Source organism: Oreochromis niloticus, linkage group LG3 (genome assembly GCF_001858045.2).
Source record: "Oreochromis niloticus isolate F11D_XX linkage group LG3, O_niloticus_UMD_NMBU, whole genome shotgun sequence".
Taxonomy (NCBI): domain Eukaryota; kingdom Metazoa; phylum Chordata; class Actinopteri; order Cichliformes; family Cichlidae; genus Oreochromis; species Oreochromis niloticus.
This window is the reverse complement of record NC_031967.2, coordinates 74,560,143-74,576,759: the sequence shown is the minus strand read 5'-3', so window position 1 is coordinate 74,576,759 and position 16,617 is coordinate 74,560,143. Positions and strand designations below refer to the sequence as shown.

General features: G+C 46.1%; 1 protein-coding gene across 1 annotated transcript in view; it reads right to left on the bottom strand.

Annotated features, from left to right (window-relative positions):
* Positions 1-10,208: 10,208 nt before the first annotated feature.
* LOC106096632 (uncharacterized) overlaps positions 10,209-16,617 on the bottom strand; it is a 102,208-nt gene continuing 95,799 nt past the window's right edge. The window contains exons 7-10 of the mRNA XM_025905224.1: positions 14,309-14,363; positions 13,221-13,354; positions 10,792-10,901; positions 10,209-10,289 (exon numbers count right to left, since the gene is read on the bottom strand). Of these exons, the coding sequence (XP_025761009.1) occupies positions 10,209-10,289; positions 10,792-10,901; positions 13,221-13,354; positions 14,309-14,363 (380 nt within the window). The remainder of the gene's footprint in view (positions 10,290-10,791; positions 10,902-13,220; positions 13,355-14,308; positions 14,364-16,617) is intronic.

Here is a 16,617-nt window from a genome sequence, read left to right as displayed (position 1 = left end):
CTAAAGTGTGAATCCAGAAAGAAATGAGAGCTGATCATTGCTGCTGAAACTCTGGAAGTTTCAGAGTGATGCAGATATTTATCTGAGACATTTCTAGGACGGTATCAGTGAGTGCTGCTTGTTTCTGTTTATGTTGCTCAGATCAAATCATCACATCGTGTTTCCTTTTCGTTCTTCCAGTTTCTGTCAGTCATCAGGAAATCTCTCAGATCAAACTAAGTTCTTGATGAATCTCTTCACTGGAGCAGCAGAGAGAGAACAGAGGACAGGAGAGAAGATCCTCAACATGCTATCACCAGTCTGCTCTTATCAGACATTTCCTCTTCATTCTAATTCCAATGACAAATATCGTCTTGACTTCCTGCTGGATCTGTACTCCCATGTGAAGGACTATGAGACTAAAACAGGTCTGAGTGTCCTTCCATCATTACAGTCAGTTTTCCAGTCAGCTCCTGCAGTCTGGTCCATAAAGCTCTCAGACAGAAAGACCTCCATCCTCCTGGAAGTGCTGAAACTCCAACCAGAGAAGAAACAAGTGGAGCTGAGAATCTGCTCACATGAAGAGAGTGAAGTGAGGAGTTTGCTGCGGTGTCTGCCTTATATCTCACAGCTCAGGTAAATCATTGTTATCCACTCTCTTATTTCTGTGACTGCACTTTGATTCCAAATAAGATTTCAACCTTCAACAATCACAGTTTGTTTTATCATTTCATCAGTAGTTGTACTTTTATAAAACTCTGCTCTCGTATTTTTAGTGGGGTCCTTTTGTTTTATCATTTTTGGTTAAATCGCGGGTAGTCACACTCCGTTTACACAGAGCGCGGGACAGCCCACCTGACCCCACCACAGAGAAAACTGCACCCACCCCATCATCCACTCATGACTACACAAGACAATAGACTCCCAGTGTGAGATCTTCCTCCACCTCTCCTGTATCTGCCCCACCTGCAGAGACTTCCTGAAGAGAGGAGAGCTCCTGCAAGATGTAACAACCTCCCCGACCAGTTGAAGAGCCCCCCAGGTGGCTCGATGCACTGGCGGAACCCTGCGCCAGGGCTGGGCCCCATACACCCACCCGCCCACAACCCCAGCAACACACCAACCAGGACCCAAGCCCCGAGGCCCGCCAGGGCCCCAGCACGGCGAGCCCCCAGAACCCCACGCCCGTCCCGGACCCACCCAGGGGCAGCCAGGCTACCAGGTCAGGCCCCGCTGCACGCAGCCACAAGGAAACCATCAGCTAAGAGCCAACAGAGCCCTTAATAGGCCATGACCGCTACCCCGGGTTGAGCCCTCCAAGGAAGATGCTCCTGGGGAACCCCCCGACGCCCTAAGCCTGTCCCTACCCCCACACCAATCATAACAGCAAAGTTGGGACCAAACTATGACCTAATAGACCTCTCTGCACTGAATCATTACTTGTTATTAATTTCGGGCTCTCTTCCACAGCATGTCTTTATCCTGTCTTCCTTCTCTCACCCCAACTGGTTGTAGCAGATGGCCCCGCCCCTCCCTGAGCCTGGTTCTGCCGGAGATTTCTTCCTGTTAAAAGGGAGTTTTTCCTTCCCACTGTCACCAAAGAGCTTGCTCATTGGGGGTCATATGATTGTTGGGTTTTCTCTGTATGTATTATTGTAGGGTCTACCTTACAATATAAAGCGCCTTGAGGCGACTGTTGTTGTGATTTGGCGCTGTATAAATAAAATTTAATTGAACTGAATTGTGTGCAGCCAGATTTCATGGCAGACTGCCACAGATCACTTCTGAGGAAAGAGGAGGCATTCAGCTTCCACATAGGCTGTATCCCAATTCAGAGTCAGCAGCCTTAAAGGCCGCATTTTAAGGCAGATTACGTCACAGTGACGCAATGAAGGCTGTCCCAATTCAAAGGCTGCTCGGAATGCGTCCTTCATTTCCCTGAATTTTAAGGATGTGGCGGTGTAGACTTCATGGCCTAACATATCCCAGACTTCATAGCGCGGCGGTGGGTGTGGATAATTTTGCCGGAAAAAAAAAAACGGCGGAAGAGGGGCGTCCGAAGAGTAAACTTTTAAAAGTAACTAGTGAATATTATGTCACGTATTCATGTGCAAATGTTTAATAACGAAGAACATTACTGTTGGCCACATGTCGGCAAAGTTATGTGACATTAGGGATGTTTGTACTAACTTGGTTTTAAAGCCTTTAAAATATACGCCATTCAATAGTTCACCTTAATCTTACAGAGAATGTGATGATTTTATGGATAATTAAATCAAGGATTGAGACAAATTTAGTAATGCCAACATATTAAAAGAACAATATTTGTGTCTTATATATAACACAGTTGTATATACAGTGTCAAAGGAACCTGTCTTTGAGTGATGATTTAAGGTGACAGGAAATATAAATAAATGCAGCTTGAATCTTTACTGAGGCTCAGTATTTGAAACAGAGTTTCAAATACTGCCCCTGATCTCCACGCAACATTGCAGAGGCGTGTCAACCAAGACAGCCCCACAACGTCCAGAGCCTTCAGGAACTCGGGGCGGACCTCATCAACACCAGGGGCTCTGCCACCAAGCAGTTGTTTAACTGCCTCAGTGACCTCGCCCCCGGAAATTGGCGGGTCATTCCCCTCATCCCCAGACTCTGCTTCCTCCTCGGAAGACATGTCAGTGGGATTAAGGAGGTCCTCGAAGTATTCCTTCCACCGCCTGACAATTTTCTCAGTCGACGTCAGCAGCGCTCCGCCAGCACTATACACAGTGCAGGTAGAGCACCGCTTTCCCCTCCTGAGACGCCTGACGGTTTGCCAGAATCTCTTCGAGGCAGTCCGAAAGTCTTTTTCCATGGCTTTTCCGAACTCCTCCCACACCCGAGTTTTTGCTTCAGCCACTGCCCGAGCCGCATTCCGCTTAGCCTGTCGATACCTGTCGGCTGCCTCCGGAGTCCCACAGGCTAACCAAGCCCGATAGGACTCCTTCTTCAGCTTGGTGGCTCCCTTCACCTCTGGTGTCCACCATTTGGTTCGGGGATTACCACCATGGCAGGCACCAACCACCTTGCGACCGCAGCTCAATGCAGCAGCTTCGGCGATGGAGACGCTGAACATGGTCCATTCGGACTCAATGTCCCCAGTCTCCCTCGGAATGCTGTTGAAGCTCTGCCGGAGGTGTGCGTTGAAGATCTTGCGGACTGGGGCCTCTGCTAGACGTTCCCAGCACACCCTCACTACACGTTTAGGTGCACCGGGTCTGTCCAGCGTCCTCCCCCGCCACCTGATCCAACTCACCACCAGGTGGTGATCAGTTGACAGCTCAGCCCCTCTCTTTACCCGAGTGTCCAGAACATATGGTCGCAGGTCTGGTGATACGATTACAAAATCGATCATCGACCTGCGGCCTAGAGCATCCTGGTGCCACGTGCACTTATGGACACTCTTATGTTCGAACAAGGTGTTCGTTATGGCCAAACTGTGATTTGCACAGAAGTCCAATAACAAAACACCACTCGGGTTCAGATCAGGGAGGCCGTTCCTCCCGATCACGCCCCTCCAGGTCTCGCGGTCGTTACCCACGTGAGCATTGAAGTCTCCCAGCAGGACAACAGAGTCTCCAGGTGGGGCACCTTCCAGCACCCCCCCCCCAGGGACTCTAAGAAGGCTGGGTACTCTGAACTGCCACTCGCCGCATAAGCACAGATGACAGTCAGGACCCGTTCCCCGACCCTGAGGCGCAGGGAACAAACCCTCTCATCCACCGGGAAAAACCCCAACGTACCGGCAGCAAGCCGAGGGATATTAGAATACCCACCCCAGCCCGCCGCCTCTCACAAGGGGCAACTCCAGACTGAGACAGGGTCCAGCCCTCTCCAGGAGACTGGTTCCAGAGCCCGAGCCATGCGTAGAGGTGAGCCCGACTATATCTAGCCGGTACTTCTCAACCTCACGCACTACCTCAGGCTCCTTCCCCACCAGAGAGGTGACATTCCATGTCCCTATTGCCAGTCTTGGCAGCCGGGGATCAGTCCGCCAGGGCCTCCGCTCCTGGCCGCCGCCCGGCACACAATGCACCCGACCCCTATGGCGCCTCCTGCTGGTGGTGGGCCTGCGGGAGGATGGGCCCATGTCTCCTCTTCGGGCTGTGCCCGGCCAGGCCCCATGGACTAAGGCCCGGCCACCAGACGCTCGCCTTCGGGCACCCTCCCCGGGCCTGGCTCCAGGGCGGGGCCCCGGTAACCCTATCCCGGGCAGGGTAAACTGTTCCCTCGATGTTCTCTTCATAAGGGTCTTCTGAATCGCTCTTTGTCTGGTCCCTCACCCAGGACCAATTTGCCATGGGAAACCCTACCAGGGGGCAAAAGCCCCCAGACAACATAGCCCCTGGGATCCCTGGGACACACAAACCCCTCCACCACGATAAGGTAGCGATTCACGGAGAGGAATGAAACACATGAAAGGAAATCCTGTTCATTTATTAATCACATAAAAACAGACCAAGGAGTAAAACTGTGAGTCACAGTCAGGACTTAAAGTGGGCCATGTTTTTATTTGATATGTTTTTGGGACAACACCTGAACGACTGCAGGTGTCTGTAAGTTGTGTTAGCGCTAATTTAGCATCTAGCTAGCCCTGCTGAAGAGGAGCGAGCATAAAGGGAGGAACGTTTTTGAAGTGTCAGCTCATTTCAAATGCAGCGTTTCTATCAGCTCAACAAACATCAGCAAACACACAAACTGTGTGCAGTTTGTCTCACAGTGTGTTGCAGCTAAAGGTCCAGCTGCTGTATTTCACAGGGAGAGAAAAGAAAGAAAAGAAAAGCTGCTGTAGGAGAGGAACCCAAGCTTTGGCATCGCTCTGAAAACTATCACTAATCCGTTTACTCTCTGGCTTTTAAATAACAGTTGAAATGAAATTTGTGGCGTTTGCAGGATCTAATCAATCACACAGGATCAGGGGATAAGACAGCAGAGCAGCTGATTTTACACCTGAAGATAAAACTGTAATATTAGAAACATATGAAGATATCACACACACAATACAGACTGCAGCTCAGACAGCTGCTGGAGACAGATGTGTGTTTGTGTGTGTGAGTACTTTAACTCCTTTATTTCACAGAAACAGCTTCAGCATTTGTTCTGCTTTCTCTGCTTTTATTTGAATGTAACAGAAAAACACGACTAGAATTTACACAAACGTGTTTACAGGCTGACTTTAATGTGTTTCTACACATGCTTGTCCTCTGGTCACGTGGTTTGTATGAACGCTCCTCTTCCTCAGAGGATCCACCTGTGCTTCCTCTCCTCTGTCCTCCACCTGTTACAGTGAGGGAACGTCCTCCATGATGGAGGAGCTGCTGGAAAGTGCTGAGAGTTTCCTCCAGAGTGAGACCTCTGTCACAGTTCAGAGGATCTACGGCAGCAGAGACCTTCATGGACACTAAAAGTCTCAAACACACAACAACAACATAACACTGACTCCACTCTGACATCACTGATCAATAATCAAAGAACACACAGATCAAACTGATTGATCAGCCATCAGAGGAGTCGGATCAATGGAGCTGCTTCTGTTCCTGATGTCCCCTGTTTGGTCCTGGATCTGAACTCTCCCTGCAGAGGAGACACAAGAGAGTCAGACACACACGCACACACGCACACACACACGCACACACACACACACACACACACACACACACACACACACACAACCCCGTTCAGCTATCTTAGTGAGGACCCTCATTGACATAATGGTTTCCCTAGCCCCTTACCCTAAACCTAACCATAACCTAATTGTAACCCTGACACTAAAACCACGTTTTGAGCCTCAAAAATGGCTTTAAATGCCTTCAAAAATGTGAGGACCGGGTTGTGTGTCCTCACAAGTGACTGCTGGTTCTCACAAGTATAGTAGAATGCAGATTTCGGTCCTCACAAAGATAGCTAGACAAGAACACACACACACACACAAACACACACACACACACACACACACACACACACACACACACACACACACACAAACCTTTGACTTTGAGCTGCACAGTTTTCCCTCTGATCCAGATGTTTTTCCTGTAGACTCCACATCTGTATTCTCCACTGTTTCTCTCTGTGGGGTGTTTCAGGGTGAGACTGAGGTCTCCAGTTTTCAGCAGGTCTTCATTCATCTTTGTTCGGTCTCTGTAATCCTGGTGCTGTTCTTCAGGCTGGTCAGAACCGTTCTCATACACGTGAAGCTTGTGGTATGAACTCACCTCCCACCACTCCACTTTAACATCTTCAGGCAGGTTTTGTGTGGTTTTGAAGGGCAGCTGGACAGACTCCGCCCCCTCCTCCACCTCCACCTGACAGACTGAGAGGACAACAAACACAACATGAGCTGTACAAAGTGTGATTGGTGTTGACAGAGCAGCATCATGTGACTCTTGTTCTGCACTAAATGAAGCGATGGAGTGGCGCCTCCTTCAGGCAGAGAAACAGCTCATGGAGAGAAATAATTATTAAAGCAAAAACAAGAGTGGAGCTGCAAATAAGGCCAAGAGGAACGCTGCAGAAAACTGTTCATGTGTGAATTCATAACTTCATAGATTTATTTGAGCACTAAAATCAGAGCTGCTTCTATTTCTAATATGACAGCTGTACATTAGATTTGGAACACTTTAAATGTGAGCCATAAAAACATGATACTCTACAAGTGCATTCAGCTCTGACACTGTCACATCATGAAGGAGACGTGGAAATCACTTTGCTACACAAATCAAAGTCAAATCAATTCTATTGATGGAATATTGTGTGATCAATAGACTCGGCTGTCCATCTGCATCTAAAGGACAAAGGTCACTCTTTCGAGGATGCCAATGTTCACATTTTGGACAGAGAGGACAGATGGTTTGAAAGAGGAGTGAAAGAAGCCATCTATGTCCACTGTGAACGACCATCTTTGAACAGAGGCAGTTGTTACGACACCAACTGTCTGCCATTTATAATCCAGTTTTGAGATCCCTTCCCAGATGCCTTAACGCCCAATCACATCCTGGGCCATTTGTCCTCAAGTTCAGCTGAAACCTTGGCTGATTGTGACCTACATCCATTTTCACAGCTTGGCTCGTGCAATTAGGTAGAGGATCAATAGGGGGTCCATTGTCCCTCTTGGGGGAGAAACTCCCACAGGGCTTAAATCTGGGACTCTCCACCATTTGACCCTAGAACTGAAGAAGCTTCTCGGATGAGAGGTGAAATGTCTTCAATTTAAAGAAGTCCAGACACTTTACTTTACAAGCTCCTTAGACTATGATGACCTGGATGACTGAGAACCTTCACAGACATATTACTCTTTCGCTTCACAATCAAAGCCTCATATTTATGGCTGCTCCACCCTGACATTTGACAACATCCAAATGACTGGATCAAAGTGTTGGAATGATCTCAGCAGCTTTAAAACAATTGCTGTTTATACATTTACATTGATTTGGAATATACTGAAAAAAAAATTTCTTTGATCCAAACTCAAATCATACCAGAGGCTTTTATTTTGAAGTTAGGATCATTTCAACTCCATTTTTAATCGTCTGTTCATTTAAACACACAGTTGCTCCACCTCACATTTTTGGCTTTTGGATCAAAACATCAAATAATTTATGTTATTTGAATGAACTGAAAGTAGATTCAAACTAGAGGCTTTTAGAGAATAAACTCCTACATGACCTTTGACCTGTATCTACAGCACTGACCTGTGAATTTCAACTCCACTTGTTTCTTCAGCAGGATGTTTCTCTCCCTGCTGTAGACGGTGCAGGTGTAGGTGGAGTTGTCTCCATCTGTGGGGTATTTCAGGGTCAGACTGAGGTCTCCAGTTTTCAGCAGGTCTTCATTCATCTTTGTTCGGTCTTTGTAAACCTGGTGCTGTTCTTCAGGCTGGTCAGAGCCATTCTCATACACGTGAACCTTTGTGTATGAACTGATCTTCCACTCCACTTTAGCGTCTTCAGGCAGGTGGAATGTAGTGTTGAAGGGCAGCTGAACAGACTCCACCCCTGAATCCACCTCCACCTGGGGGACTGAGAGGACAACAAAGCACAACATGAGCTTGGATGGAGACATTTGTGTTGACTCTAACAGGCTGAATGCTGCTGCTTTACTGGGAGCTCACTGTTAGATAGAAAGTGGTCAGTGTGAAGAGGAGACGCAGCAGAAAGATGAAGACTGACAGGAAGAAAGCAGTGAACAGACTGTTGGAGCTGCTGTTAGTGGGACAGGACTTTATTCAGTCTCTGAGGACCAGATTCGACTCGATGAAGCAGAGAAACACAGTCTGTTTCTGTTTGAGCTAAGATTTTCAAGTTATTCACAAAATGAAAACATATACATTATAAGATCCACTCCATTCCATGGAATCCTCGACTATTGAGAGCTGTTCAGCTTCGCTAGCCTGGGTGGCAAGGTCACTTGGCATTCGCTCTCCCTGCGCTTGTCTTTGTCCTGTTCACCTTCTCTCACCCCAACCAGTCATGGCAGATGGCTGCCCCTCCCTGACCCAGGTTCCACCGGAGGTTTCTTCATGTTAAAAGGGAGATTTTCCTTCCCACCGTCGCCAAAGTGGTTGCTCATAGGGGGTCATACAATAGTTGGGTTTTTCCTCTAGACATCATCAGAGGGTCTTGAGGCATCTGTCACTGTGGTTTGGTGCTGTATAAATAAGTTGAATTTAAAATCGAATTATTCTCGCTGAGGTCACCAACCTTCGTAATGCACAGTTAGTACTGCTTTCAGGTAATGCCTTCTTTGGGGATCTGCCAGGCCCGGGAGCCATCACCAGTCCCCTTCGAGGCCTTCCCCAAACTGCAGCTCAATTCATGTCAAAGCATTCCCTTTTACCTACTAAAACGCTGTCAAACCTAAAATGAGGACGTGGGCCCAGCTTGTGAATCGGAGATTAGGAATCGGAATTTCAGGAGCAGGACCACGCCCCCAAACACACTCCTTCCGGTTGTCATCTATATAGGTACTGTTGGAATGATCTTACCTGAAGTGCTTTATTACTGTACCTTATATTAATCTCATATTAATCAAAACTACCATATAATTATATAGAAGTAGTTTTAAGTGGACACATCCCTGAATAATAAAGGCATTAGAATAGGTGCCCTTCAGTCATAGGCTCTTGCCCATGTTTTCCTGTAGAGCAGTAGAAAAGAGGGAACCATCTTGCAGTGGAAACTTACTGAAAAATACTGTTGTTTAGACTAGAAAAGGGTGCCCAGTAATAAAATGCCCGTCACCATTTTGAGTCCTGCGGCAACGTGTCTTACAGGACGCAAATAATGTGAAAGTGAAATAAAGTGTTAAATGGTCTACTGAGCAGTGTTTTGTCTTCCACTGGATGCTTCTGAGGAATCAAAAGAACTCGGTGAAGTGTTGGTATTAATAATTGGGGGCTCGTCCGGGATTCCAATAGGAGGCTATGGAAGACGGATTGGGCGGTCTGGGGGTTCGACCAGCGAAGCGAACAGCGACTCGGGTCATCTTAAAATAAAGGTAGGCACCACCTGTAAGTGTGCATATTGGAGTTTATTTAAGTTGTCTGTTCGCTAAGTTGATCTAATTCTTAGTGTCAATTTGCGGCAGTAGAAAAAGAGTTGGTGTGTGATCCGTCCCAGTGCATTAGAGCAACTAAATTGGGGTGTAATAAGCCGAGTAAACTAATTGGTTGTTGCGGATGATGGCTGAAAGTGATAGCATAAGAGTAACTGCTCTGGGCTTGGCTGCCCTAGTCGCTCATGGACGCGAGGGCGAGACCCGTAGGACGGGAGGACTAGAGTGGTAAACTGAACTTGAGGACATCTTAAAGAAACAGTCAGGGTCGGGGATCCTGCCACAGTTGAAGTCTGTATGAGAATAGGCCCCCACATACTCCGCTGGACAGATGGGCCGCGGAGGTTCATGAGTGGCGTCTCTGCAGCAGCACTTCTAAGCTGTGTGTGTGCATGTGAAGCGCGAGAGGTTGCGACTCGTGTCTCGATTGAAATCGAGTGACTAAATTTGCCACAGTTTATTACACTGTAAGCATGTGGGCCCAAGTTCTTTCGCCGGCTCGATTCCGAGCTAAGAATTGGGATTCCTGCTACAGTGGTTTTAGATTGTGAGTGTGTATATTCGTTCAATTGTCTTTATGTTGCAATGGGGCCATGTTCGTTCGGTTGATAATCTAGATCACAGGCTATGTTCGCTGGCTATAGTGCCTCTAGACCAGGGATCTCAAACTCATATGAGCCGCGGGCGACTTCTGGCACCGTCATCTCATTGGAGGGCCGCTTTAGTGTCCAAGTAGTACAAAAAAACAAACACAAAAACACCCACTAATATTTCCTAAAATGTAGTGTTTTTTTTTTAAATTTAATTCCAAATATTGTGTAACAAGACAAAATTGCAAATACAAATGCAATTTTTTTCTCACTCTTAACTATCTGAAGCCTTTCAGTTTCAGTTTCATTTGTCATATGCAAGTTAGCACAGGGTCAGCATTGCAATGAAATGTATTTGACAAGCAGAAGACAGTCACTCAGCAGTATAGTACAGTACAGTACAGTAGTTTCATTGAACTACCAAATAAACAGCTCTTTCTGGTACACTCTTTCTGGCCAGACACGAGGAAGCACTTTTGCTACAATTTTGTTTGTATTTAACAAAATAAAAATGCAGGCATAAGCGTACACATTAGTTTGTGACTGCAAGTGAAAATTGTTTTCTTTCCAAATAAATCTCTCACTAAACTAACACAGCCAATCGCTCAACATGTTTGCACTCTCTTGTTACCTTGGGCAGGTCCGCAGCTCTGAACCGTGGTAAGGAAACCTCTACCACTACTTTGGGTTCCATGTCAGGCTCGTAGCCGGGAACTAGCTTTACTGTCTGGGTCAACTTTACTAGCGAGAGACAGAAAGAGGCATTAAAAGGCTGCTCCAGCAGAACTATATTGTTTCGGAGGAAAACACGAACACAGTGTACAGTCGAGTCTTAATAGCTTACTTACAACTGGGCTCGTCAGGCACTCTTTTTGGCTGCAGTGGTTATTTTTATATTTACCTCACTGCTAAATTGAATTAGACTGCTGAAGCAGAACAGATCTTTATTTCATTGAAACAAGATCTATCACGCACCGCTGACCTTGTGGTTCCGGACTAAAACAGAGATTTCTTTTTACATGTTTCTGAAACAAATGGGGTAGTGAATGGAGTTTTGTTTCAGAAAAGAGGGGGAGCTAGACATGTGCTCATGTACATTAGCATTGCACTAGACAACGTGGAGAGGAGGCATCCAACATGCACACAATATGTGGCTGGAGTAGCTAAAGCTATCCAAAGGGTCTTGAAAGCATAGCGTGGTGGCATATGTGAATTCGGAGGCCTTTACTATGACAGGCAAGATTCCCGCTGACTGGTGTGTCGAAATTTTTCCAGTCAGGGGGAACGTCTCACGGGAGAAGGACACATATATTGGTTGATGGGCACAATCTTGTTTGTATTATTATAGTGGCGAATATCAGTTGTTTGTGAGAATTCCAAAGGGAACATCTGGCTTGTGTGCCTTAGTGCAGTTGGGAGCCCCGTTAATACTGGTGGGTGAAAAGAGGGTGCGACTGGGTAAACCTGGCACTGCCCAGCTAACAGCAGACGTAGACGTGATGTTTTGAAGAAGCGTTCGACAAGCTCATTTGACCTTTCTATAGGTTCACCAACGTATATAGATTGCATTGGTGTGCCCAGATGGGTGCCAGACCACTATAAGTTGGCCAACCCAATTGCGGCTGGGTTTGAGAAGTTGCCTTTGATTGCGGGAATTATTCCAATTACTCCAAATAAGAATGTGGATCGTATTAACTACGTCCATTATAATATTCTTAGATTGGTGATGCTGTAGGAGGGTTTGCAGAACAATTAGGACCCACTTCTCTTCTTACTGTGCAGAATCGAATGGCATTAGATATGTTGTTGGCGGTAAAAGGTGGCACTTGCATGATGTTTGGCGATATGTGCTGCACTTTTATTCCTAATAATATAGTCCCTGATGGATCTGTGACCTGAGCGTTGTAAGGCCTGAAGATTTTGTCTAATTCCATGCACGAGCATTCGGGTGTGTGGTTCTGTCATTTCATCTTTTATGTTTCTAGATTTTTTTTCTGTCTGTTTCCACCAGTTTCATCACTTTGTTCTGGAAACAATAAGTCAATAATCCGTTGGGAGAGTGGATGACCTCTGTCTTTGGGCAATGGAAGAGTTATTAAAGTTATTATGTGTATTTTGGTTTCTTTATCTACTTTTACAGCTATTCTGGTAACGTGTGGCTGTTGTTGTGTGCCTTGCCTCAGAGCATTATTGGTAAGAGTGATTAATCAGGCTGTTGGAGGATCTGATGCCGAGGCAGATAAAATGGTGCCACTTTTGGGAGCTGGGGAGGGTCAATCCGCTGATATTATGTTTGATGACTTGCAGTAGTGTTGGTCTGCTATGGGGGCAGACCAAAAGTGAGGAAGTTGGAATGATCTTACCTGAAGTGCTTTATTACTGTGCCTTATATTAATCTCATATTAATCAAAACTGCCATATAATCATATAGAAGTAGTGTTAAGTGGACACAGCCCTGAATAATAAAGGCATTAGAATAGGTGCCCTTCAGTCGTAGGCTCTCGCCCATGTTTTCCTGATCAATCACAGGCTTGTGAGTCAAGATGGCACCAGTATGTTTGGCTCGCCGTCACTCCACCTGTTTTTTGGTTTTCTGTTTGCTGTTCATTGCCTTAACTGTGGAAATTAATTCGCTCCGGACCTATGACCGAAAAACTCTTCTTACTATCCGAGACTCAGCAGTGACAGCACCTTTGTCCCTTGTTTTTGATGGGCAAACAAGCAGTGCCCCTCCACCGCTCGATGGCATTCCGCCTTATCTACGTCGCACCTGGTTCCTCCTTCCCAAGCTATACTGGAGAAAATGCTGGAGAAGACGAGGGAAGTGAAGTGGTCTTTTGGTTCGTACAAAGGCATTCCTGTCACTTTCTTGCCTGGCTGATCCTCTCCTTGTACAAATGGGTTTTTGCTACTCTGCTACCGTGAGAGGCTCACTCCAACCCAGAGGACCCTGGGTCCGCACTGTCTCTCCAACTCCGCCTGGTGTTGCTCCTGTTTCACCGGTGGGCCCGCTTTTCGGCCTGCGCTTCCTTCAGTCGTCTGGTTCGCTCCTCGCCATACCGGCGGTGGTGTTCTGCCCAGGTGAGCGACTCTCTTCCACCTCTGGCCCGTGCCTGATGCCTGCTCCTCTCCTGCGTGATTCTCCTAGTACGTCGCTGGTTGCTCCTGCTCCGGGTGTTGGGTCATCGGCTCCTCTTCAGCCACGGATCCGCAGATTTAGTACCGTTATTTCAAACCTCTGCCCACTCAGCCGCACATCAATCCCGATGACAGCTACTGATCTCATTTTATCTATGGCTTTGATCAACACTCGTTCCCTCTCCAATAAGACGTTTCTGCTTAAGGATTTTTTCTCTTCTCATGAACTGGATTTTATGTTCCTGACTGAGACCTGGCTTCATGCTGGTGAGACTGTGGCTTTTTCTGAGCTTCTTCCGCCAGGCTGTTGTTTTTTCAACTCTCCCAGGTCTTCTGGTAAAGGTGGAGGCCTTGCCTGTGTTTTTAAATCAGTTTATGACTGTCATCAAATTTCATCTTTCTCCTTTTCCAGCTTTGAACTACAGCTTTTTAAACTGAACTCATCTATTCCTTTACTGTGTGCAGTAGTGTATCGTCCTCCCAAATTCAATAAGGACTTTATTAGTGAGTTTGGGGAATTCTTATCAGGACTTTCAGTAGATTTTGATCATTTTCTTATTGTTGGCGATCTGAATATCCATGTGTGTTGTCCATCTAAACCTCTGGTCAGAGACTTTGTATCATTGCTGGACTCCTTTAACCTGACTCAGTGTGTGTCTGGCTCCACACATGAGAAAGGTCACACACTGGACCTTGTCATGTCCCATGGCCTGAGTATCCACGTCTCTGAAATCTGTGAGAGTGCGTGTATCTCTGATCACCATCCTGTTCTGTTTTCTGCCACTGTACATTGTTCTGTTGCTGCAGTTAAAGCTCCTTCACGTCGCCACCGGATCATCAATACTCATGTACCATCCCAGTTTTCTGCTGCTTTTAACAACTCTGAGCTCTCCACAGTGAACTGGATTGACTCCCTGTGTGCAGAAAATTTAACTGTTCTTTTTAATTCAACATGCACTTCTATTCTGGACTCCATCGCTCCCCTAAAATCACTCCGTCCTAAAGCTCACGCTGAACCCTGGATCACAGACTCTGTTCGCGCTCTCAGGCGCTCCTGCAGGTGTGCTGAGAGAAAGTGGAAAAAGGACAAGCTGCAAATCTCTTTCAATATTCTGAGAGACTCTCTTTTAACTTATCAGAAAGCTGCTAAAGAGGCTAAGTCCTCCTACATATCTAACCTGGTTAGCAGTAATGTTCATAAACCTCAGACTTTGTTTCGTGTTCTAAATTCCATTGTTGATCCTCATACGTCCACTTGCCTCACACCTTCTGCTACCCTTTGTAATGACTTTTTATGTTTCTTTGTTAATAAGATTTCCTCCCTGCAGTCTGCCATTCCACCTTCTCTTTTCAATCCCTGTGTTTCTCTCCCATGCCAATCTGCCTTTAATCAGTTTGAGCTAATTTCTCTTTCTCAGCTGCATGAAATAGTCTGCAAGGTCAAGTCTACCAACTGTTCCACTGACGCTATCCCCTCTCGTCTTCTGAAACAGGTCCTGGACTCAGTTGGACCTGTCCTTCTGGTCCTGATCAATGCCTGTCTCAGCTCTGGTTGTTTCCCAACACTTTTTAAGCATGCTGTTGTTCAACCTCTTCTCAAAAAGCCTAACCTGGATCCATCTATACTCTCTAATTATAGGCCCATTTCCAATCTGCCCTTTCTGTCCAAAGTATTGGAACGAGTTGTCTTCAGGCAGCTCCAGTCATTTTTAGACAACAACAGTCTCTATGAGAAGTTTCAGTCTGGTTTTAGAGCTCGTCACAGCACTGAAACCGCTTTACTGAGAGTTTTCAATGATTTGCTTTTAACTGTTGACTCTGGTCGTGCTGCTGTCCTAGTAACATTAGATCTGACAGCAACTTTCGACACTGTCGATCACAACATACTGTTATCCCGCTTAGAACACTGTGTCGGTTTGAAAGGTACTGTTTTAAAGTTTTTCCAGTCTTACCTGGATAACAGGAGTTTCTCTGTTCACCTCGGTGAACTGTCATCTCCCAGAGCTCCTTTAACTTGTGGTGTACCTCAGGGGTCCATTCTAGGCCCCCTGCTGTTTATTCTGTATTTGCTCCCTCTGGGCGATGTGCTGCGTAAACATAGGGTGTGTCCTTCCACTCTTTTGCTGATGACATTCAGATCTACCTCCCTCTGAGGTTAGACTGTAAGGACTCTCTGCAGCCGTTATTCTCCTGTCTGTCTGACGTTAAGACTTGGATGGCTCTTAACTTTCTACATCTAAATGAAAGTAAAACTGAAGTCATTGTGTTTGGGCTTCCTAAAGACTCCAACCCTTCCTTTGATTTTATGGGACCCCTAACTTCTGAATGTACGTCCTCCATTAAGAGCCTCGGTGTTACTTTTGACAGTGCTTTTAAATTTGATAAACAAATCAGCTCCGTAGTCAAGGGATCTTTTTATCACCTACGGATTTTAGCTAAAGTCAAGTCCTACCTGAGCAGGAATGATCTAGAAAAGGTGGTCCATGCTTTTATTACTTCACGGCTGGACTACTGTAACTCCCTTTATGTTGGTTTAGATCGTTCCTGTCTGCATCGCCTCCAACTGGTGCAGAACGCTGCTGCTCGCATGCTGACCGGTTCCAAAAAGAGAGACCACATCACTCCGGTCCTCTGCTCTCTCCACTGGCTCCCAGTTGCTTTTAGGATTGATTTTAAAATTTTACTGCTGGTTTTTAAGGTTCTTAACGGTACTGCACCTCCTTACTTGGCAGAGCTTCTTAGCATTTACTGCCCCAGGAGATCTTTGAGGTCAGCAGACTTGATGCTTTTAGATGTTCCCAGGTATAGATTAAAGACTAGGGGAGAGAGGGCTTTTGCTGTGGCTGCACCCAGACTGTGGAACAGTTTACCCCCTCATATCAGATTCTCCACAAGCCTAGGAACTTTTAAAACTGCTCTTAAAACTCACCTCTTTTCATTGGCTTTTAGCAAGGTTTAACCTATTGTTTTAGTTTATTGTTTTATCAGTGAGGTATTTTATGTTCCTGTGTTTTATACTATTTTATATTTGTATTTTATTGTACAGCACTTTGGTCAGCCTTGGTTGCTTTTAAATGTGCTTTATAAATAAACTTGACTTGACTTGACTTGACTCCTGTAGAAAATAAGAGGGAACCATCTTGCAGTGGAAACTTACTGAAAAATAGTGTTATTTAGACTAGAATAGGGTAATAAAATTGTCAGGTGCCAGTCACCATTTTGAGATCCGCGGCAACGTGTCTTGCAGGACGCATCTTCCTTCTAGAAGTATTGTGAAAGTGAAATAAAGTGTTTTGTCTTCCATCGGATGCCTCTGAGG